The sequence below is a fragment of the Pteronotus mesoamericanus genome, unplaced genomic scaffold, assembly GCF_021234165.1.
Source record: "Pteronotus mesoamericanus isolate MK-2021 breed Mesoamerican mustached bat unplaced genomic scaffold, CSHL_Meso_final scaffold_21, whole genome shotgun sequence".
Lineage (NCBI taxonomy): Eukaryota > Metazoa > Chordata > Mammalia > Chiroptera > Mormoopidae > Pteronotus > Pteronotus mesoamericanus.
The window spans coordinates 18,875,722-18,901,203 of NW_026555310.1; the positions used below are offsets into that span (position 1 = coordinate 18,875,722).

At 38.6% G+C, this 25,482-nt stretch overlaps 1 protein-coding gene across 3 annotated transcripts in view; it reads right to left on the reverse strand.

Moving 5' to 3' along the window:
• Positions 1–929: 929 nt before the first annotated feature.
• Positions 930–25,482, reverse strand: part of RASSF8 (Ras association domain family member 8) — an 89,688-nt gene continuing 65,135 nt past the window's right edge. For all 3 annotated transcript variants that reach the window (XM_054591320.1, XM_054591318.1, XM_054591319.1), the window contains 5 exons: positions 22,714–22,907; positions 15,239–15,447; positions 4,199–5,088; positions 1,987–2,131; positions 930–1,374 (listed from right to left, as the gene is read on the reverse strand). In XM_054591320.1, coding sequence (XP_054447295.1) covers positions 1,253–1,374; positions 1,987–2,131; positions 4,199–5,088; positions 15,239–15,341 — 1,260 coding nt within the window. In that variant the 5' untranslated portion in view covers positions 15,342–15,447; positions 22,714–22,907 and the 3' untranslated portion in view covers positions 930–1,252. The remainder of the gene's footprint in view (positions 1,375–1,986; positions 2,132–4,198; positions 5,089–15,238; positions 15,448–22,713; positions 22,908–25,482) is intronic.

The following is a 25,482-nucleotide window of genomic DNA, read 5'->3' on the forward strand; positions in this document are numbered from 1 at the left end:
GCTAACAGGTATCTGACCACATACATCCATTTAGGTACTACCTGTGAGTCTTAGTTAAATCACCACTCATGGGAGGAGAGCTGACTTGTGGTTTTATAAATAAGAAAATATATGTACAAATGGAGATTAATATCCTATAAAAGTCAAGCTCAAAAATGAAAACAAACACTGATTTTAACTTTATTTCCGTGGTAAAAAGTACCTAACTCCAAACCACTTTCTCTGTAAGTGACTGGAGAAATCGCAATAGTCCATAATTTACAGAGTAAACTTATGGGCGCTTACACCGAAAGATCATACAAATGAAGTGGGCTATTTTAAGAACCTATCACTTAAAGCAACCTTCCTGAAGTAGACTGACCTGGTCCTCAGATGTCTCCGATGTACGCTTTATGGCAACTCTGAGGATCTATGAGAGTGAAACGGTAAGGCAGGGCAGAAACGTAACACGACAGTGCATTAGGAACTGCCTGGCCTGTCTGGATATTCAACATTCCCATCTTTGTTCAACGGTGTCGGAAGCACTGCAAACCTTTTGATCATATACAATCTACCTCATGAAAATATTTCTGTTCTGGTATGTGGTCATTCATATACTGAAAATATTGTAAAGAAAAGATTAAACTCCAGATTAAAAAGAAAACCTGAATTATTTCACCCAATCAAACAATGGCTAGGACAAATTCACAAAATAAATGCAAGTGGGTTCTTTAGGAGTTAGTTTCAACGGCGGAGCACCCTACGACACCTGCAAATCAGTCGTGTTCGGCTGGAGTCTGGCAACGTGCACACACAGTCATACTCACACAGTAAGTCATGTAATTCCGTCACAAGAGAAGTATTGATAAAAAATATTAAAACATCAACATTCACACATTAATTGATTACATGGAATAAATTAAACTAAGCCAGTCACATATGTCTCTTCATTCTTTTAAGTCACGGTTTTATTTATGTATACATACAGTATAATACTTTCTAATGCTCTCAAAATGCTACAAATAAAAATGAAGGCTTTGTATTACAGCTGTTGGATAAACATGTCAACACTGTTGATGTGTGAAAACATAGTTTCTTTGTTCTTTAGCATCAGTGCACAGGGTATGGCTCCAAGTGGTATGCAATTTAGGACAGAAAAAAGATACGGTGGCTTGTGAAATAGATCCTCTGCTCATCATTGGCACAAATCAAAGAAAGAATTTTCACTGTCCATGGTACCTTTATTGGGTCCCTCCCCTAAAGACAGGTAATGTTATACATATATGCCTTCAGGGTTAAAACCAGATGAGATGGGATTCTGCAGAATACGAAGATTACTGGGGAGCTGCCGAGACGAGCCAGGACGCTTCAGGGACCCAGACTGGAATGGTGCCTCTACACAGGAAACAAAGAAAGTCGTCTGAGGGACTCATCGGCTTGGGAGCACTGTGCAATATGACAAATTAGAATTTCTCCTGCCCTAAGGAATCAAAGAACATGTCATGACAATTACAGCCCCTGTGGGTCCTGGGGTGACGGAAGAAGGCTAACTGTGCTTGACCATCTCAGGTGATAAACCAAGATTTCAGTGATTTGAACACTTAACGATCTTCTAAAGAAGGTGAGCAATTTGATTCTCTTTCTTGGTTGTTCAGACCATATTTATATGTTGACTTAGAAGTATCTTTTAAATAACAGCTCAAATTTATTAATTTTAGGAGAGGAAGAAGGGGCATTAAAAAAAAAAGAAACTAAAATTCAGACTGGGACTCACACTTTAGGAAACTAATATAAGATTTGGTGATATCATGCTCATTTAGGTAAATAAATAACTTAAATATTATCAATTTTCCATGGAAACAGTTAAATATATCAAACAGTTTATAAAAATGACCCAAGAATTAGCTTTGAATGGGTTGGATGACACTTTTACTGAATGTAAGAAATTTATGTAAACATAACTAGTGAGAAGTGGGGGGGAGAGGAGCAAATTTCTCAACATCTTACCCCTTTCTATGTCTGCATGCGAGGCCTCTACTTCAATGGGCTCTGCCGGCAGAACGGTCACTTTTGTCCCTGTCTGCTGGATAAATTGCTGGAGATTGACTTGCCGCAGCTCTTTCGTCAACTGCTCCAGTTCTTGTTCTTTGTCCTAGATAGAATTTTTTTTTAATTTGAGGATTCAGTATTGGCTGGCTAAAAGACATCCTGGTGACAGTCCATCTGCTACAGGGGTTAAATGTGGGATACCTGCTTCCACAAGGACACATTTAACAAATCTGGCTTATTGCAATAACAATGGGCTAAAGAGGTTGCTTTCTGTGTGGCATGGGCCAAAAAAGAAGCAAGTCTGGCCTCTTAAATGTGATGCTTTTTTCTGTACGGGATACTCTATGTACCCGATGAAATAAATACGACATGTCAATAAAATACTGGTTTCTATCCATTGCAGTGTTTTACAGCAATCTTGCAAAGCTGTTAACAATTAAATTTCCGCTACTGCACACTTCATAAGTGACTGCAAAATGAACGGTCGTTTGGTCCATGAGATTCAAGTTCTTGTGTTTTGTAAACTGTAAGTTCTCATGGGATCCCGTGACTGAGATTTATAGCACAGCCTGAGGAAAGCAGGATTCCCGCCGGAGTCTCACCACGGGGCTTTTATGTCTTTGAAGAAGGCGGTTTGGAGAACTGAGAAGCCCTAAGGAAAGGAGATCAAGGTTGGACAGCTGGAAGGGTCTAAAAGCAAGGAGCCGCATTTGTTCTATGATTACAGTGGATTTTCTCCCCTTTCTCTCCTTTTTTGCACTGTAAGAAAGTGTCAAGGCCCCACCGAGGCTGGGTCTGTCTGAGGACTGGGTAGGGGCAGGGAATACACTGAGGAAAGAGGGAGGGTAGCGGGTACTTGGAAATATGTTGTTAGTTTGATTATTAGGTATCTTTCACCAGCTAGTGGGATTTACTAGCAACCACGGACATAAATTAGTGTTTCCTGTAAGTAACCTCAAAGGCAACACAATTTCCGATTGTACCCTGAAGTGTCAAAATGAATTCAAAGAATAAAATACTGACAAATGAGAGGTTAACAACCTTCTACTGAGTGAGAAATTCCAGACTGTCAAAATTGGAGGGGAGGGAAGTTTCTCTCTCACTGTATATAATGACAGAGAAATAACATCACAGTTCTTCCTGAAACCTCAGCTTTCTCTGTTTTGGGAACGGTTCATATTCTAAAGCAGCTCTTTTTAAACTTCAGTGTGCACAGGTACTATTTGGAGATCTTGTTATAACACAGACTGTGAATTTCTAACAAGTGCGCCCCGGAGCCGCGTGGCTTTGAAGAGCAAGCCCCTAAGCCAGCACTGTCCAGAGCGGCAGGCTCAAGGCTCCAGGCAGGCTCGAGGCACGTGTTGCTGAGCACTTGGAATGTGCCCAGCTGGGACTGAAAACAACTTTAAAATTATTTAATATTTATAAACTGCTTTACCGAATATCATTTAATTTTAATTAATTTAAGTAGCCATGTTATAATCAACGGTGTGTCTTCCTCATGTCAAATCAACTGATACCTCTTTGCAACTCACAAAACATCACCTCATTTTCTTTTCAAGAATATGGGTATCCAAGAAATGTAGGCTGAGCCATCAGGGCACATGTCACAAAATACAAATGTTCTTATACTCAAACCTGAGAGAGGGAAAATATCAGAGAGGAGCCTTTGTGCCCCTTTCCTCTGCAAAGCAAAGGAGGGGACCGTGGACGGTGGCGCTGGGGGCAGGGGAAAGGAAGGGAAAGGAGATGGGCTTAGCGACAGTGCAGAAGTGAACGGATGAGCCGCCAGCTAGCCACACAATCCTTGGCAATCTCTTCTGGTTTTGGGTTTCTCTACCTCTGAAAGAGGGCCGGATTCTCTCTCTTATCATTAGTGCCCATTCCAGCTGAGATTCCAGTTTCCTATATCCAATTACCTAAGGCTACAACTGCCACAGTAAGACCAGCTCCTCCCAAGGAGCAAGGATGAGTGTGGCTTTGGCCACATCTTTGTTTTGGTTTCACATCTAAGCTTTATGGTAAGTCACGAGAATTCTAAAACAGATCGTAAACTAAGGAAGGTGTCTAACTTTAAATGTCAGAGAAAATGGACAGTCACTAAGGATGTCAAAAAATAGATGAACTCTTAAATACAGATGAAACATTCTCTTTGTAAAAATGTCCTTACCTGTAGTCGTTTGGTGGCTTGTCCAAGAGATCTTTCCACAGCTTTAATACCATTTTCCAGTCTCAGACTCTGCTGGCCTTGAATGTCAATTTCCCCTTTGACCTTACCAATTTTTCCTTTAACCTCTTCTTCATTGACTTGTGCCTCCTGGACTTCCCGTTGCAATTTTTCTGCCTCAAGACCGCTTTCCATAGTCTGGATCTGGGCCAAATAGTCCTTTAATTTGCTCTCACATTCTGTTATCTTCTGTCTTATTTCTTGCAGTTGATCCTTCAGCTGTTTTTCATTTTCCTGTTCAATCTGTAGTTCATTTTCCCAAAATTCTTCTTCTTCAATTTCTACATCATTTCTTTTGATCTTTTGCTCTAGGCGGACAATTTCCTCTTCAAGGTTAGAATTATATTTTTGCTCCCAAAATCGTATTTCTATTTCATTTGATTTTAGCTCTTTCTCAATGGATTGAAGCTTCTCTGTCTGCAAATGGATCAGCTTCTTTAATTCATCTGCTGTTGTTTTGCAGTTATTCAGCACCTTTTGCTTAAATTCAGTTTCTTTACCTTTTCCAAAAATTTCCATTAATCCTTTGGCACCTCCTGTAAATGTTAATGATTTCCGTTTAGGTTCTCTCCGTTTGATTGATTTGTCAATCTGAGGCCTCAGTTTGGCTAAAGGGGGCAAACTCTGCCTGTATAAAGTTCTCTCAGGAATCCGAGCCACACTATCTGAAGTGGGTCGCTCGCTGAGCGATGGCCCTGTTCGACGTAAAATAAGCTGTACATCACTAGCATACTGCCCCCACTTGTTTAAGGATATGATAGGGTTTTCGTGAGGTGCCAAATGTCTTTCGGTATCTCTCCATTTTTCTATGAGAGTGTACCTTCCAGTTCGACCTAGATCAAAAAGATAAGAATAAACTGTCAAAATGGCATGTGCAATAGCTAACCTAATGAAACAGAGGGTGCTGTTTGAGAATCTTGTCTTCTTGGTCAGCATCAAGGTCCAGCCCGTGCTGCCTGTGAAACTTGCACCTGAACGTTGAACTCCTTAAGATATGTAACAGCATAAACTTACAGGATGCGAACTGCATATTCTCTTCAGGCTTGCTTAGTAATTCAACTTCATACTGTAACCTCAGTGAGAATCTTATACTTCTGTCAAATACCCAAGTACCCAGACCTTCTTGCTCGGGGCAAGGCCTCCAGCTGAAACAAAGGAGGACACTAGAACACCCACTGCAGTGGCGAGGGCCTAGTCCCAGGAACTAGGTAGAATTTCAAAATCCAAATAAACTTCCACTTGGTAAATCCTTTGCTTTCTCTGCACATCAGGGCTTGGGGAGGTTGCAGGCCCATTTCTCCACCTGAAAGGAGACATGAAGCCAGTGGAGGACTTGCTACGCAGCTACCAAGCAGCTGGACAGGTCTTTCCTCTGTCAGCCCATGAGAGTTTGGCAACCCCCCAATTTACACATCTGGTATCTTCCTGCACACCTGTGGCAAATAAGAAGAAAATCACCTCACTAAATACAACCCTCCAAAATAATTTCATATAAAAAGAGGGGCCTGAAGGGAGGGGCTTGTTCAATTTTAATAGTAATAGCTTCAAAGATTCTTTTGAAAAATTTAAAAGGCTGCCCTGGCTGGTGTGGCTCAGTGGACTGCATGCTGACCTGTGAACCAAAGGGTCGCTGGTTCGATTCCCAGTCAGGGCACATGCCTGGGTTGTGGGCCAGGTTCCCAGCAGGGGGAAGGAGTGTGAGAGGCAACTACACATTGATGTCTCTCTCTCTCTTCCTCCCTCCCTTCTCCCCCTCTAAAAATAAATATATAAAATAAAAATGTAAAAGGCAAAAATAGTATTAAAAACAAAAACAGAGTAAAATCACATTTTAATTAAAAAAATATATACTGAACCTAACTAGTAATTATGGAACATAAAATTTCAGAAGACAATGTAATGCCTTTAGCTTAGACATACTCCTAAATATTTCTACTTATGGTGAGTAGTTGGGATGGATTATATTAATTTTGTTAAAAGTGCCCATTAGACACCGAAACTAATAGAATATTTTATGTTAACTATATCTCAATAACAAGAAGTGTCCATTAGTAGTTAATGTTATTACAAAGAAAAAAAACTGCCCCTACCATCTAGCCATTGTAGTTTTCTTTTTTAATTCTCACTGATGATATATTTATTGATTTTAGAGAAAGAGAAAGGGAGGGAGGGAAGAAGTGAGGGGGGTGTAGAGAGAGAGAGGGTGGGGGCATTGATTGGTTGTCCCCAGTATGTGCCCCAACCAGGGACAAACCCACAACCTTTTTAGTAACAAAGCTCCAACTAACTTGAGCCACCCAGCCAGGGCTTCCCTGCCTTCTTTTTTAATTTCATTAGCTTCTGAACCAACAGTAAGTAGTATTTTCTCAATTACTATCTCATTAAATGGAGATCTGGATATGTAAATACAAACACCGTGTCTGCAACTCACCAGTAGCACATGAAAAATGATACTGCTTTAGGCATACGCAGTGTTCTCCTTTAAATCACTTACTGGAAGTAGCATAATTTTACTTCTATATGGGGCCAGTGGCAATACCTTACAGTTATAAGAGTGAGAGTCAAATGTAATAAGCACCTACCATAACACCTGGCCCATAGTTGGTATTCAGTACATGGAAGCTAGTATTGAAGACATTGTTATTCATATAACAAAAGGGCTGACCAGAGACCTCCTCTACATAGGGGTATAACATGACAATCTGACTTAAAAAAAAAAAAATTCCTTAAGCAATTTTCAGCAACTCCCAACCACGGAGAGAGGGGAAAGGACAAAAGCTCTGGAGTTCTAATCTGCCTCTGCCATCTATTTACATGATTTGCACAAATTATTACATTTCCTTTAGCTTCAGTTTCCTCATCAATAGGGTAAGAGTATTTTCGTACCTAACAATGTTGTTGTGACAGTCAAGGAGATGTAAAATATAAAAATGTTTTGTAAAGCTGAAAAGTGCTACACAAATATTAGTTGTTATTATTATGAAAAATACCTGGGCAAACAAAGGGAATGGAAAAGAAAGCCTTAGCATATTGGATTGGCTTCCCGAAATCTAATTGGTTTCTAATGATTTTCGGGTTAAAAATTACTGGAATCACCCCAAGAAAAGCCACATGACAAATCTGCAAGGCACACATCCCTTTGAAGATCACAGCACTTTGTGTTCCAGGCCCCATGGCTTACTAACTGCTTTCAGGTTCTCTCTCCTGCCACTGGACCTCTGTGCCCTCATCATAATATGAGGGGTTAGACTAGATCGGTAGAGCCCCTCGCATGCTATCAGGCCAATAAAGTATTTTCAAAAGGAAAACTCGGTCTTTATATTATAAAAGCTAAATTAAAAATTTAAAAGACTCTAATTTAGTCATAATGAAATATGAAGCTGATTTTTCCAAAGCTTAATGGTATGCTGCCCTCTAAGAATGTCTTGGTAGATTATTTAAAATTGCTTTTACTGCCAGTTTCCCTTTTTGTCAAATAATGCACGATCAGTGCAGTCAGGCAAAAAGAAAAAAAATTCCATACAGCAATATTTAAAAAAAAAGGTAAATGAATTAGTAGCTTTGATTTTTATTATGGAAATTGGCTTTTAGGTAGTCTATGTAAAAATTAAATCCCATAGTCATTTTTAAAAAAGATTTTATTTTTAGAGAGGGGGAAGAAAAAAGAGAGGGAGAGAAACACTGATCGATTGCCTCTTTCTTGCCCCTAATGTGGGACCTGGCCCACAACCCAGGCCTGTGCCCTGACCTGGAATTGAACTGGAGACCTTTCATTTTGTGGGACAATCCCCAACCCACTGAGCCGCACTATCAGGGCCCATAATCATTGCTTTTAACACCTGTTCTCAGCCAGGGCCTTGCCATTTCTCCTGCGAAACTCCCTGCAGTCATTTTATTAAATGGATAAATTTAGTTCTATCTTGCATACTACCATGATGTAGCTTTAAAACTAATAAAAAGGAGTATCTATCTATCTGTGGCATTTATAGTTTAAGACATTTTGGTACCTAGGACCATGTACCACATTAAGTAATGGTAGATAAAATCTTAACTATACTTTTGAATAGTTGAACCAACTGAGTGTAATCCCAAGAATCATTAACTTCATATAATGAGGAAAATCACATGGATTTTAATGCATGAGTGGAATCTCACTGGATGACTGACATAACTTAAAAGGAAATAACAGATTATGCTCACCCAGCTTAAAGCACAATGTATCACTCATAAGTAATGTCAAGTTTTTGAAATATACCCAAAACTCAAATATTTAAATATGGGTCATCCAGAAATATTATGCCCTTATTTCAACCTTCTTTTTTTTTCTTTTACAACCATTTTTCAAAAACAATTGCTTTTTGAAAAATTTTTGAAGTTCCTCCTTAAAAACAAACCTAAAATCATCATTTAAAAGTCACATCTTGTTATTTATTCAACAAATATATGTTGAACAACAAATATCTGTCAAAAATAATGTCAGACCCTGAAGATATACATTCTATTAAACATCGTGATCATCAATTCTCCTCATAAGTTTTAGTTTTGACATCTGACTTTTTTCTTCAGTATCAAATCCTCCTTACACCAAAGATGAATACTGTACATTATTCAAAAGTACATGACAGAGAGCTGGCTCCCCTGAATTTAATGCTAACATATCTTTTTGTTTCTGGATATATTGGAAGTAGTGCCAGTAACACCTTATTCTTTATCCTACCCCACTGAATTATTCCGATAATTATTCAGATGCTTTGCTAAGCTATAAAAATTTTGATTCTTACGCACACTCTAGTGAATATGACTAATCCTTTCCATAATCATTTAGAATTCTTAAAATGAGCATTGATTTGGGCAACAGAGCTTACATGGTATTATTTCATAATCTGTGAAATGCCTCTGGTGCTTTTTTATACAGAACATATGCAATCTTAATTGGTTCTGTGAGTTAAGCACTCACTATGGGTATTATCCTTAATTTACCAGTGATGAAATAAAATCTTAAAAAGTTAAAATTTCCGATGATATACTGCTATTCTGCAAATTCACCAATGAATCTTTCTTAAGTCCTGAGTGTAGTTATCAAGGTAATTTTTACCGTACAGCATTTATTTCATGATGACAGTGAGACAAAAATCTCTCTGACTGTAACCTGTCAGCCAGCGGTGCATTCAACCTGCAGTTACATTATTCACCGTCTATTTTCCCTGCGTGTTGATGAGAATGCCACATAATCACAGAATTACTGCCTATTAATTTAGGCCTGCATGCAGCCCAGGATGGCTGTGAATGGGACATAACACAAAATCGTAAACTTAAAACATTTTATTGTTTTGTGATTACGTGTTGCAATGTATTTAGTGTGTGACCCAAGACAACTCTTCTTCTTCCAGTGTGGCCCAGAGATGCCAAAAAGTTGGACACCCCAATTTAGGACCTACCTAGGATTATATGATATGCTTATTACTATTAAAAATAATAAAAACATTAATTGATTTCATAATGATTAACATTTATTATGCCTACTATTTGATGTATTGTGCTAGTTACTTTCTATAGATAAAATTAATCAAAATAACAGCTAACTCTTAACACTATAATCGATTAAAATTCGGGGGATTGTTTGTTAATGCAGCATAATTGAATCCATCCTGACCAATGCAGGCTCGGGATTACACAGGTTCACAGTCATTAAAATTGAGAATGATTACTTATTATAACTATAACTGGAGAGGAGGGCCTTGGTTATTTAAAAAAAAAAAACAACAGTATATTTTACTACCAAAGGTGCTTATTTCTTTTTCAGTGAAATTTAATCAAATATTTTTGAACAGTTGTCCACTGAGATTATAGGGAGTATAGCTAACACGGTATCATAGTAAGGAGCAGTGTCCTTGAACCAGACTACTGGTTGGAACCCCAGGACCCTCCTTACCTCCTTACTAAGTCTATGAGCTTGGGCAAGTTGTTTCACATCTCTCTGCCTCGATTGATCATATGTAAAGTAGGGATAATAAGAGTGCCTTCCTCGTTAAGATTCTTGTGAGGATTAAATCATGTGGAAAATTTAACTCACAATCTAGTACATGAAAAATGAAACTTTAAAACTATAAATGATTATGAAGAGTGACATCTTATTTTTTTAAGTTCATCTACAGGCAAATAAAAAGCACTGCATACAGTGTTTACTTCTAGGAGGCAGGATCATGAGTGATTCTTTTACCTTCTTTGTCTTTTTCTAAATTTCAAAATAGTCTACAATGAATAACATTACTTTGTAAACAGATGTAAAATTGACCAATTCGTTAAATTTCTAAAACTGATAATTTACACATGAAATTAAGAGTTAAATGTGACAACATAAAATTTATTCTTTTCCACCTTGGCTGGTATAGCCCTGTGGGTTGAGCACCAGCCTGAGAACCAGAAGGTCACTGGTTCAGTTCCCAGTCAGTGCACATACCCGGGTTATGCGAGAGGCAACCCATCTACGTATCTATTACACATTGATGTTTCTCTCCCTCCTTCTCTCTTCTCTAAAATAAATAAATAAACAAAATCTTTAAAATATATTTTCCTTTTCTTCTAAAGGATCATCTCATAATTTTAGAGACAAGTGGGATATTAGGAGGTCACCTAGTTCAGCCTGAATTTATAGGAAAAAATTCATTTACTTACTCACGAATATGTCATGAGTGACTCCTACATGCTCAACACGGTTTTAGGCTGTGAGCCTAAGCAATACCAACACGGAGGCAGGCGCCCGGGAGCACACACATGACGGACGGTAGGCCTGCTGTCCATTCCCCAGCAGCCGTGCCTCCCGGTGTGCTGAAAATTCAGGCCTTTTTGGGTTTAGGCCACCCTGTAGTTCTATAATCAAACATTAAAATTTCTAATGTAAAATGCATCAAAGTTCATACCAAATGGAATGAATATAGATTAAAAACAGCCTTGTATCAAATCAGATCCGTTTTCACCGCCAAATGAGTTCAAGCCCTGAGAAGTACGGCCAATAAATGAAGTATGATAAACTTCAGGCTTTCAGAATTTTTTAGATTTCAAAACGTGGCTAATGGATCGTGGCCTCTATGTAATATGTCAGGTGGATAAGTGGTATAGAGAAAAATAGGAGCATGGCAGATAGGGAGTGTGTGAGTGTGTGCAGGTGGGCATACGTCCGTGGACATGTGGTCAGGGCGGGCCGCTGTGCAGAGATCCAAGGGAGAGCAGTTTGAAGATAACTGGGTGCAGAGAGTATCCCCAGCAGGGAGAAGAGCAGCTGCAAAGGCCGAGGTGATAATGTCTGGTATGTTCAAGAGGGGATGATCAAAAGGGATTGGCAGGAAATGAGGTCAGAGTGGAGAGGGGGTAAAGTGGGGATTCATCTAGAGGCCTGAGGGCCTTTGTATGGCCTTTGGAATTTGCTGAGTGTCAGGGACCCTGAGGGGTTGTGGGGAGAGGAGTGCTATGATGCAACTACTTTAAAACTATTACTTTAAATCTGTTGAGAAGAGGCTGGAGGGGACCAGGATGCAGGAAGGTGAGTTGAGAGTGGTCACTGCAAAAATCTAAGTGAGAAATGATGGCAGCTTACACTGACGCAGTAATAGTGGTTGCGGAAAGAAGCAGCAGGTTCTGGATATATACCGAAGGCAGTGCAGGGAGGATTTGTTGATGTACTGGTTGTAAGGTATTAGAGCAAGAAAAAAAAAATCAAAGATCATACAAAAGTTTTCGATCTAATCAATTAAGAAAAGACCTCTCACTTGCTGAGATGAAGAGGAAGAAATTGGCAGGGCGGACAGTAAAGATACAGGGTTTGAATTTTGACATTTTAAGTCTGAGATACCAGTTCTAGAACTGTGCTATTTACTAAAATAGGTATTAGTTACATTTACTTTTAATTAAAAATTTATGTTCTCAGTTATACTAGCTAATCTTAGGTACTCAATGGCTGCATGTGGCTCGTGGCTACCATCCTAGACAGCACAGGAAACATTTCTATCCTTGCAGAAACTCCTACTGGACAGCACTGTCCTAGAGACTGTTTTATTGAGCACCTACTTTAGGCAAAGCAAGGGTGCAAGCAAGGTAAACAAGGAGGACCCCTTACTTTGGAGGGACCACCAGAGTACAGAAAGAAGTGTTATACCAAAACTAGAGTTCAGTTTAAAATGTGTTTGGAAACTGATTTTGTTGGGGCAAACTATATGTAACATGGCTTCTTAGGAAGAAGAGTCCGCTCCACCCTTGGGCCCTCTCCTCAATCAATTTGTTTCTAATATATGCTAGGCCTGGCCTCAGTTGAAGGAGATATGGGAACAAGATCACAGGAAGTGAGAACAGAGAAAAATTCTGACTCATTAGCACTTTAAATGGCAGTAGGCACCCACGCAGTGCGAAGCACTTTCCCTCAGACAGCCTTTCCCTCAGTCTCCTTGATTTCTCTTTCCTCTCTGACCTTTGTTAGCGGTACTTTAAGTTCTACGCTACTTGAGGGCAGAAATGCATTCTTTTCATATTTTTGGTCTGGCTTATTGTAAAAGCAAATGAATTTTCTCGACTTCAACTTGGGACAGATGGTCTGCCAAAGGCTTTCTGCTTCATATGCTAATTTGAGAAGCAGTTTGAACTCTGAAATAATGACATTTCTTGGATAGTTTACTACGGAAGAAACAACATACAATATCTGACATTGGGAATGTTTCAGAAAGCCTAAGGTATATAAGGACCAAACACATGCAGTATATATACTCTTGCTGGGCAGTTTAACCAATTCATGCCAATTAAGTGTTTCAATCATGATTTCACTTTTAGTTATAATCTCTTATAATTTCAGAATGTGTTCTGTTTCTACTACTTAAATATAACCTGTCAGGGTTGTCAAAGACCAGAGGAAACGGTATTCTTTCTATACTACTAGACACATGAAACATCATTTATCAAGTTATGTGTAGCTCTAATTTGAATGGATTGCTTAGCAGCACTGAGTTAGAAAACGTTAGCTGTCATATTTGCAGACTGCCAACTTGTGTACATATTTTTATATCTTCATTGTTTCCTGTAGTAATTTGAGTTACCCAGAAAAACAAAATAATCCCTAATCTGGAATAGAAACATGCAGACAGTCCATACTCTGCTAATAGTATAACTAAACTTTAGTGTCTTAAATCATAGTTTGTTACAACAGCAATTTCCCCTAATTAACAAACCCTCTAATATTTCTTATAGCAGAAATTAGGTCAAATACTATAAAATTTATTTAGTGTTTAGACAGAATACCAATAGCTCTCGCTATAAGACAGATGAAGATTTAAGTACGTATCAGAAGCACCCTGAATTTGATGCTGAGGAAATCTCACAGCACAATGGAAGCAAGGATCAACAGCGCTTGGCCGGCTGCCGGTTGAGTCATCTCTTCAATGAATTCTGAATTCAATGAAGTATTTATGATACAGAAAGACAGTGTGGGGAAATACCATAAAACATCCATATTTAAGTTGTCAACTTTTCAAAACAGGTCTGGAATGAGTTATTGAGGAAGCAAAAATGGGGTGTAAATTCAGTTTAAAACTTCTTTTTAGCTCATTCACAAACAAGCATGCGCTTCAGTCCCAAAGGACAAACACACCTGGTACATATGGGAATTTTCTCTTTGCAATTCTGTGTAGAAAATGTGGTCATCATCTGGACAGATGCAGCTTGCTAGCTTCCTCAACTACCCTGACTCTCAAATACAACAGAGTTAGGTTTGACACTTGCTAATCCTAGTTTCTGTTAAGCAGGAGACACACACACACACACACACACACACACACACACACACACACAGCTGAATATTTAATGCAAATAAATTATGTGAAACTTAAAAGAAACAATTACTAAAATAAATTGTGCAAAGAATATTAAATAAAATTAAATGCCTCAACTCTTCCCTCTTTAATAATTAAATTTAAGTCCCTAATATAATATTAGTCCCAATGGCATTTTGTTAGACGTGAAAGCCAGGATTCTCAGCACTGGTTGATATATGAGTGTGCTACATAGCATTTAAGGCGAAATGAAAAGAAAGCCTCTATCTTTGTACAGGGCATTGCCATCTTCTAACAATGCATCCGCCACAATGCAGGTGGCACAACTGCCTCTATGGAATGCTAAGGTTACTTGTTTCAATCCCAAGCTAATCTGACATGCTTCCAATATAAACGAGCATGACACAAAATAAACTTCTGATAAGGAGCTCAAAGACAAAGAGGCACCAGGCACCTAGCCTGGAGCTGAACACTCGGTTTCCTCTTACCACATGTTTGCTAAATAATGGGTTTAAGATGCAAACATAAACTTTAACCCACATTACTGGCATTACTGATGCAGGTGTTTATGACGTTATTGTGGCCCAAAAGGATTTCAGGCAACTAAAAGAACACACATAAAATGTGATAAAGATAAACTGCGAGTAAATAAGAAGAAAAGTTGCAACAGAGTAACTGAGTAAGCTGAAGCCAATAAGCATATACTTGACAACTTCGCTACATAATAATTAGATTTAAAGAAAGATTACATTATCTTTCTACTGAAGAATGATGTTATTTAACCTGCTGTATTTTATTTTCTAAAAGTATACATAATAAACAGTAAATAGGATTTTTTCCTAATCAGGGGTCTGGGACCCAGGACTCTAGGGGTTGACATCTTTAGTTCCAGAAATGATTGTTTAGGATAAACAGCAGATGAGAAGACAGTACAGACTCGGGACTCAAGATTTGTAAAACACGAAGGGAACCAGAGAACAAGGGTCTTCACGGATCTACCTCAGTGCAGGGAACAGTAATAAGTAAAAGTGTGCTTGTGAGCTGTATTAGGGAACCAAATGAACAAAACCCACTATAAATCTATATTTAAAACAAACGAACGAACAAACAAACAAACAAACAATAGGACCCACAAAGCACTTTATCTCAGCCACCCAGGGAATTCACTTACCTATCGCTTGAGCTAAGGCTATGACAACCTCCTGGCAAGTCGTGACTTCGGTGACCCCGCAGACGATCCTCTGCACGCCATCCACCCATACTTTAAGTTCCATGGTGCACCAGCCAGTCAGTCACCCAAGGGCCCTGAGACTGGTCATCAAAGGTGTCAGGTCATGTCTCTGGCTATGGAAACATGGAGAAGGCAGTCTGTGTAGTCAGCTAAAAAGAGGAAAAAAACATTTTTAAGAGAATGAATCTAGGTCTTTCTTCTAGTAAGTAAATATTACGCAAAACAAATTTTAATATGATAATCCTATTGCCATTAATGACCATGTGCTTTCTTACTTTACAGAACCAAATTCAGCAGCACAAACTAAGTATAGCCACCTATCATGACACTGTTTCACATTACTACTATTTTTATAATTATAATTTTAATCAGAAAGTTACTCTCTATTGGGTAAATAAACAAATCTATATACACTCAATTAAGCCGTACTGTTAACATATAAGCTGTTTCGTTTTTTAAAAAGTTATTTCATTAGAACCATTTTTCTGCGGTTAAAGAGAAATAAAAAGAGTTTTGGTCATTTTAGGAATGAGAAGCAACTGAACCAGTTTCTGCAGCCTCAGCAGCATTTGGAGACCTGTCTGCCTAACTGCACTGCATTCCTTGGTTCCGCGCGTCCCTCGCTGCTTCCCCAAGTGACTGAGAGTGTCGCCCTCACCGCTGAAATCCCAGCACCCCGTGCAGCGGAAGGCTCAGTCCACAGAAAACATCCGTTGAAGGAAATGAATTCCTTTGATGGCCGACTACTTCCCCATATATGTCCTTTTCATATTTATTTAATTGGGGTTTGTTACTTTTCTTAAATTTTAAGTTAATCTAATAATATAAAACTTAAACTTCTGCTATACTTGCTGTGTTTCCCCATTGTTTTTTTTTTGTTTAGCTGTACTGTATGTCAAGCAGAAATTTTTATATTCTCCTATAGTCAAACCAAATGCCTTGATTTCTTCTCTTAATTTGAATGTTATTATTAGCCTTCTACAAATCAATTACACACAATTCTTTTTCCTGTGGGTTTTGAAAGTCTCAGTTCTTCCCGTATTAAATCTTTAATCAACTATGATTTTTGTCCATTTTCCTATGATGGTCCTATTTCTTTGTTGTTTTTTTCAAATGTAATAAACAATAATTTAATTATAGAGAACAGGAGAAAGATTAAAGACCTATTCAAAGGCTTATTTAAAAAAAACACTAAAACTTTTTCTTGTAAAGTAGTATTTACTATAAACAGTAACTTAGTCCTTGTACATTCTCTTAAAAGACCTAAGGCAGTTCAAGGCCACCTGGTCATCTGGGAGGATGAGTCAGAAATACATGTGAACTGAAGGAGAATAGACCTAATAATACTCCTACTTCCTCCAGAGAAGTTACAAAAATAGTGTTTGCCACCCTGGCAACCAGGGAAAGCACTGGCTGGACGCTAGCTGCCCGGCGCGCTGGTAGCTCGCTCTGCCGCGCTGCACCGAGAAAGGGCCACTTGCCTGACGGGCTAATCCCTGTACTGCGTTCCTCAGCTGAAGTCCTGTGAGGAATTAATTTTTTCTGGGGAGAAAGGGTTCCAAAACTGAAGAGTGATGGGAAATCCAGCAAATGAAGTTAAACAGATTCCTTTACATGCAGATTTCTTTGAACCTTTCTTTAATAGGCTGGTGTGCACTCTACACTGCAAGAAAGAGGTTAATATGCTATTGTTCCCAATCCATTTAGAGAACGTTTAAAGAAAGGGAACAGAAGAGTTATGACTTAAAACAAAATTTGTTTCCTTCTCTGCTAGGCACTCAACTAAAATTAGAATATGTAGTATTCTTTCTTGGAATAAAATGAAAAATTAAAAAATGGCCAAACAACATATATTGTGTTAATATATTAAAATTAAATTATTTAGTTAAAGTAGCTGAATTTAAGAAAACTCAGCTGCATTAACATTTATTTAATACATAGTTCCTCATATGTTATTAACAAAACTTAAACTTGGGGAACCTAAGAAGGAAGACAGAAGATTTCATTAAAAGTCTCCTCTCTCCACAAAGAGACCTGTCTTTTCAAAGAAACTTATGAGGCTTATTTTTAATTTTTATAAAGGTTTTAGTACACCACCACCTATTTTCCTATCTAAATGATCAGCTTCACCTTGCATTTTACATCACTAAGTGAATATAAATGAACATAAAACACATGTACATCTGTTAAATATTATATAGTAATGTGGTAAAACACAGGGCATAAATAGTACTGCTTAGTTAGTATAAATGTGGAGGGTATTTATCCCCCTGCCCAGAGGGTTCCTACCACAGGTCACCACGGAGAAGACCAGCGGCTGCGTGTGTACCACCACTGATACCTTTCAAAACTGAGTCCTTAAGGAGGGCAGGAAATGCCTCAGTAGATCAGATCAACGAACCACATGGTGCAAAATTTTATTTCTAGGAGGGCCACTGTTTTTAATATATGGCTTGTCCGCTTTGGGGTTGTACTGGCAGTCCCCTCTAGCTCCCCTGAACATCAGGGTGTTGTTCACGAGACTCATTTGAAGAATCTGTCTCTCTTCCCAGTGAGGCCCCTCGATCACCTTCTAGGAGCTGCCGCCCTTTCCTTCCTTCATACCCTCCAGAACCCCACTCCCCAAGTTCTACTCCCAGCCCCAGAACTAGGCTAGAGGGAAAAACAAAAGTCCTACACTGTAGGTGCGTGTGGTTGGACTGGTCATCATTGGAACTAGACTCAGGAGGCAAAAAAGGCTTTGGAATGTCGGCTGGCATTTGGAATAATTCTTTCCATGGAAACAGTAATGCAGGTAGAAGTAAGGTTCTACTGTAAGGGTACGAATATAGGTGAGCTAGTGTTTTCATCATGTGGTTTCTATATTCAAACCACTATTATTTTAATAATTTTGATCATGAAGAACTAGCTTTGTTAAGGAACATGCTACTGGTGAACAAGTGTTCTTTAGCTAAGAACCATTTATTATCTTACAAGCCTACTGGAATTAAGCATCTGCATTTGTGGAAACATATTCCCCCAAGACCAGTGCTTTAATAGAGCAATTACAGTCAAGCCTCATCACCCGTGTGTTCCTTATTTGTGAATTCACTCACTCACTAAGATTTATTTGTGACCCCCAAACCAACACCTGTGGCACATTCACAGTCATTTATACACATGTATGTGTATTTCACAGCAGTGACAAATTTGAGCTGCCCGGCCCTCCTGCTCTTCCCAGCTGAGGCTAGACAAACTCAACGCTCTGCCTTCTTGTTTCTGCTTTCATGCTGTCCACAAGAGTCCTTGCCTCAGTCTATTTAGTGCTGTTTTTGCATTTTTGTGGTTTTTGTTGGTTATTCTACTGGTTAAAATGGCCCCCAAGCACTGGGCTGAAGTGCTGCCTAGTTAGTGTTCCCAAGTGCAAGGAAACTGCGATGTGCCTTATGGAGAAAATATTGTGCTACTTAACTTTTGTTCAGGCTCTAGTTATAGTGCTGTTGGCTGTCAGTTCAATGTTAATGAATCAATAATATGTATTAAATAAGGTATCTTAAAACAGAAAAAACATATAAAACAAGGTGACCTAATTATCAGCTGACAAAACTGTTGTGACCAAAGGCTCTCACAAAAAACAAGAATTGGTTGCCTATTTTTACACAGTGTAACTTTTCTTTGATGGCAAATATCAAGCCAATGAGTAATTCCTTGGACACTAGATACAAGTATATAAGAAGCTCATTGCCAATTGTAACATTCCATTCACTGCTAGTTTTTTAAAAATTGATTTTTTTAAAGATTGTATTTATTTATTTTTAGAGGGGAAGGGAGGGAGAAAGGGACAGAAACATCAATGTGTGGATGCCTCTTGCACACACCCTCCTGGAGACCTGGCCTGCAACCCAGGCATGTGCCCTGACTGGGAATCGAACCAGCCACCCCTTGCTTCGCAGGCCGGTGCTCAAAATTTTTACACCAGCCAGGGGTAAAAATTGATTTTGAAAGACAGAAGATAAGAGAAGAGAAACATCAATTTGTTGTTCCAATTATTTATGCATTTATTGGTTGCTTCTTGTATGTGCCCTAACAGGTGATCGAACCTGCAACCTTGGCATGTCCGGTCGATGCTTTCACCAGCTGAGCTACCCAGCCAGGGCCCCTTCACTGCTGGTTTTGCTCAAAATCTAGGTTATTGCAAAGCTAGTATACAGATAAACTGGGTTATAATAAAATCTTCACCTAGTATCTACAATTCTTTAATTAAATCAAATACTGATGCTAGCAAGCCACTAGTGGTATTTTTTTGCATAATAAAGAGACTCAGCACAATGAACACAATATATTCTGAATAGTAGTTATTAGAATTATTAATAATCAGATACAAAATTCTTTGTATAGAAAGCCGGTAAAAAAAATATATAAAAACACTAAAGTGAGTTTAGGTTATCTCATCCTAAAACTAGTCTGATGTGTGAATTAAATAATGTTGAACAATTGTTACCATCTAAAAGATATTGACTTTTTAATGTTCAAATGGTTCCTGAGATGAGGAAAAAATGTCTGTGTGCACCTGTTGCCTGTGGAGAGGAGAAAGGAACTGAAGATCAAAGAACAGCCTGGAGAACATGGTGGGAGGAAGCACAGCCTGGGAGGAGAGGGAGTGAGTGAGCACATGGTAGGGAGGGGGGAGGGGGTAAAGAAAACAGCTTTCCGGGAAACTGCCTCAGACGCCAGCTATGGGTTACCTACCCCTGAACACTCTTCTGGGTCTGTATTTTGGAAATCTGGTTAAACATAAGTTGTTTTTAGCAAACCCATTATTTTGCTATAATGCAGTTCTGCAAATGGTGTCACAGAAAGCAGGTTGTTATAAAAATGTACACAATGTTAAAAGTGGGTGCTAAGGAAAACGATCTCAGTAACATAAATAAGTGCCCCCCAAAATAAAGTTTTGACAACAGAAGTCCTATGAGATGCACCACAGGGAGATAAGGTTCTAAGCCCAACAATTTGGGAAACATTTCATAACACCGTCTCTGAGAGACAGTGCAGAGCAAGATAAAGCTTCTGATACCCTGTAGTAGAGAAACTGGTTGGACTTGGTTAAACTTACAGTGATTAGCATGGGGGTGGGGTGTGAAAAAGGGGCACAATGCCTATGAAATATCCCGCTGAACTGTAGGATACAAATTACCAATGTTGGGAAAATATGCCTATACAGTGCACCTCAATCCTCATTAATTTGTTCCTGAACTCATGACGAGGGCTGAAACCTGCGGGTACCAAATGATGAAGCATTTTCTCTTGCAGGGTGGCGTCGTGACTCGTACAAGTTCTAGCAAGTGTGACAAGCCCAAGCAAGTGCCAAGTGCTGAGACATTTTTTTCTTGTCAAAATGAGATGAGTACAGGGTTTGACGAGTTCTGAAGCCAATGAGTTCTGATGTACGACTGTATATAAAATGAGCTTTCTGCCAGCTTTTAATGTATTCTGAAGCCTCTAGAAGTGGCAATGGATACACTGTTTAAAATTTTAGTAGGAACAATATATGACAAACGAGAAAACTTAATAGAACCCAAACTTTTCTCTAAGTGAAGTTTTTAGGGCCATGACTGAGCCATGTCTTTTAAAGATGGGTTTCATATTTTTCTTTTTTATAGATTCATCTAAATAATCGGATTTGCTCTTTCATAGTACATTTTTAAAAGGTCAATGCCAAGCAATCTCTGCATATTAATTATTAAATCCAATAAACCCATGCTTTTCCCTCCATTATCCAGCATCCTCAGGTCACAGCATTCAAACTCACGCAACGATTTACCATTTCCCCAACGTTACATACTCAAGCGGCCATTCTGCATCATGGCAAGGGGCAGCCTGTGCACGTCTACGTGCTAAGCGCAGCGTATTGTGTCTCATTTATTCCCCACAACACAATAAATGAGACACAATACACAAGCAAGTGAGGTCATTAGCCTCATTTTAAAGATGAGAAAGGCAACAGAGCTTATATAACTCTCCCAAGGGCACAAACCTAGTAATTTAGGGACATATATTCAAAATTGGTATGAATAAAGAAATTAGAGAATAAATAAGGCAGGCTTCTCCAAAAGGATTCAGTGTACTTAGATAAATGTTTTTAAAATGTCCTAAGTTACACTAAGAAATCTCATTTATCACCTGCTGGAAATTTATTTCTATCAATAAACAATGATCAGACAATATGCGCACACTTTCCATTCCAGGAGAAAGAAAGAGCTAAACCAACTAAATCATGGTAAGAAGCTACAGTTTCGATTCAGGGGGCCTGTGCTACCCAAATGCACATGCCAGCATAATGGGTGTCTGATGGTCAGCCTCATTTCCCAGCACTGACAAAATGTTTTTCTAGTTTATATATATATATATATATATATATACACACACACACACATATATATATATATATATATATATATATATATATATATATATATATATAACAGTTAACTTTGCCTCTGTCACATAGTAAGAGTTCCTAACTGTTCTTTATTTACTATTCTTATTGGCTAGAATCAGTAAAAAACAAGGACATGTGTTCTTTTGAAGTGTTGGTTTACAATGAAGGTGTCAAAGTATACCTGCTTACGGAGAAATATTACAAATCTATTTGTACCTAAATGTACCTTTCAAGTATCACCAGGGTTTCAGTGACTTTCTTTCAGTAGAAGCACATTATAATATGGTTTGCTCGCTGCAAATGCTTGTGAGAAAGAGCACGAAGCAGCACGTGTAGCAGAATGCACGATTTAACTGGTGCCGGAGTTCAGGGCTTTTCACGCTGAGCCTTTGAGAGCGTGGCCTCTTATCCCAGACCTGGGGGCTTTACCAGGAGATCAACCATCACAGAACTTGGCGCTACACACAAGCCTTCAACTAGTTCTGAAGGGCCAAATGTAGGCTGGGGCCCTAACAGAAGACATAATTGGAAAGTAAGTGGCTTTTTATAGTACTATAGCAAGAAATGGAACCCAGTGGTCTACTATTTTTATATTTCTTAAGAGATTTTTGTGTCAGTAAAATTAAGTTGCAAGGTCCCCTACTGTTCCACCTACTATAAACATTTAAGAAAATTAGCAAGAACAGACCATGTATAGGTTTTTCATGCTAATGTTCTTTCATTAGTGGTAATCTCCATTTTATGGTCTGTTTTAACTAAATTTTTTACAGGAACAAGTTCCTCAATAACTTCTATATTGGACACTTAATTTATTTCAATATATGTAAAGCACAGTCATTTAATTTCAGATTTCAGAATAATCTAAATTAATAATACAGTATTCCAAAGACTGGCTCTGCTAGCATCTATCCATGACCTCAGCCTTCTGTGTTCAGCGAAATGACTGTATTAGTTGATGGCCAGTAGGTGGCTGGCTCTGAGAGGCAAGACAACTTACCTGTTTTGTTTCAGCAAACTCTTGGAAACGAGCGGACTTTACATGCCTGAAGAAAGTACCGTCACGTGCTCATCTCCCCTCTTTGACATCTGTAGGTGTCAGGAATCTGCAGCTTCCTTAGAACCAAGTAGAACAAAATGTATTTTTTGGTGGTGGTGGCAGGCTTGTGTCTTGGGAAGAAGGCTATGGCAAGGCTGGAACGGTAAAAAGGAAGGAAAAAAGAGAAGAGGCATGTGTCAAAGAGAGCGGCACTGTGTGGAGAATGCTGGCATTCCAGTGCAAGGTGACCCAGGGCTACTGCCACTGGAGAGATGGCGGCCATCGGGCATTGGCTTGGGCTTATCCTCATGCAACAAGGCCATTGGGGGCCTCGACCTACATGGAATTGTGTTTCTGTGTGTTGGTCTTGATTCCTTTCCGTCATTTTTGTGACAGTCCTTCACACCCACTGCCCATGGCTCTCTGACCTCTCCGTGCCGCCTTCTCCAGGCACTCTTTCCAAGGTACGATGCGGCAGGCTTAAGTTCTCAAGCAAATCACCTGCTTTCAGTGTTCTGTCAGCTAGACACCAAAGAAGTCAATCTAGTAGGCATATTCTTGTTTCCATGAGGTGTTTGAATGATTTTACAAATGGTAACTGTTCATGTGGTATTTTTATGCAATCTTTTCTATACCCATCTATAGCTCTATATGGCATGCATTATTATGAGACAAAAGAGGAAATGATGTATAGAAAAATCAGCAATTCATCCAAAGTCACTCAGCCAACAAGAGGCAGATCCAAATCTGATAATGCTCATAACCACTAAAAAGCTACTTATCTTTACAAGATAAAGTTATTGGTAAAGTCTGCAAGGACATTTGGAATCAGCAATCTTGGCTCAGGAGAGAAAGTAATCAAGCAGATATGACCACGGGAGCTATAAATTCCAATTCTATGAAGCTAAATAATGTATTTGGCCTAATTGTTGCCACAGAACTGAGAAGAAGCAAAGAGCAGATGTTCAATAATCGAATCAGACTTAACTAGGCATACATGGCCCCGGAGGTTCCTGATGGAAACGAAAGCTCCCAATTTCCCTTGTCTCAAAAAGCAGGGACAGAGCTGGGCCCTGAGTCCCGCTGTTACCAGACCGCCAGCGCCTACGTCCTTTCTACTGCAGAAGCTGTCCACAAGGCAGGCTCATTTCCTCTCCAAACCTGACATCTGTGGGCTACTTCGTTAGTGATTTTTTAAATCCATTTGAGTGATAGCAAATTATGTTCAATACCTTATAGACACCATTCAGGTATAATGAATTTCTTTCCCGATTTTAATATTTATGGCAGTCTGCAATGAAACCCACTATTTTACTTCATAGAGAATAAACAGGAAAGTATTTTTCATTCACAAAGTCAAGATCACCATGGACTTCTCATAGTATCATTAATATCAAGCCCATCAATTCTGACACACGACTTTTCTAATTACGTGTGTGAACTTTCAACAAAACACTGTTTTGACTTACAGCTACAGTAGTGACTTCAAATAGCCAAACTTTATATATCAAAACATGTTAATTTGCAGGTAATACACTTCTAAGCTATATTTACATGTAAACATTTAAAGCCAAAATATATAAAATAAAAATTTTAGCTCCTTGGGTTAAAGTAGTTACTAGATTATAAAATTTCTACTAACTTTAATTTTAAGATTTAATCAACACTATTTAAATTTTTTTTTAAAACTTCGTTACTATACTTATTCAGCGGATAAAGTACGAAATGCTTTAACAGTCTCAAAGTCAGAAATTAGATTAGGCAAAAGTAAAGATGCATCATCCATAATCCCCAAGAATCTTTGTTAAACTGTAACTATTTTAATTCATAGAAAATTTAAAAAGTGTCCATTCAAACAACTTGAAAGGTAGTTTCCCCTTAATCTTTAAGACTCAAGAATAATTTCTTATTCCACTTAGTTCCTGAAGGAAATCTAGTTTAAGTAATTAAATCCCTAGGTGTGATACAAAAATAGGTGCACCTTTTGGTGATATTTTAAAGTAAGGTATTTTCCATGTAATAAAACTTTAATAGATGTTAATTATTCAGTGTAATAAAACAAATAATGCTATTGTTCCAAATTCTCACACTTTATTCCTCACACTATCCTTACTGGTCACCCTCTTTAGATACCATGTACACTCTACATTTAGTTGGGGACATTGTGGGCTTCAATTAATTTAGGAGGTGTTGTGCTATGCGGTTCCCATCCAGTATTATTGAAGAAGATAGATGCTAAGTTTGAGATGTACACTGAAAAATTTCAGAGTAAAAGGCTTGATATTTATTTTAAATATCATCAGTGATGTTGACTAAATTGATACTCTACTCGACAATATCCTATTTATAGAACTGGACTTAGGCCTATTCTCTGCCCTTCACGGAAACCGCAGTGCCAGGTGAAGACGGCAATGGCTTGTCAATCAGCAGTCAGATTGAATGAGGAAAGCTATACACCTAACGTAGGGCACATGAATAAATATAAAAGGTCAACTGTAGGGTATAGCTACTGAAGCAATTGACTGTTTAAAAATCCCATTATATTTCCCAAGTCAAACTGCTTGCCTAGTGGGGTGGGGACCCTATTTTTATGTTTAAATAAATTTATTTGCATTTTATTAGTACATCTGATGTCCACTACGTGTTTATACTTTACCAAGTCCTACATTTTCAGAGTAGAGGGCAAAGCTCAAGCATTGATAATCCAATGCTAATCCCGGCAAAGGTCAC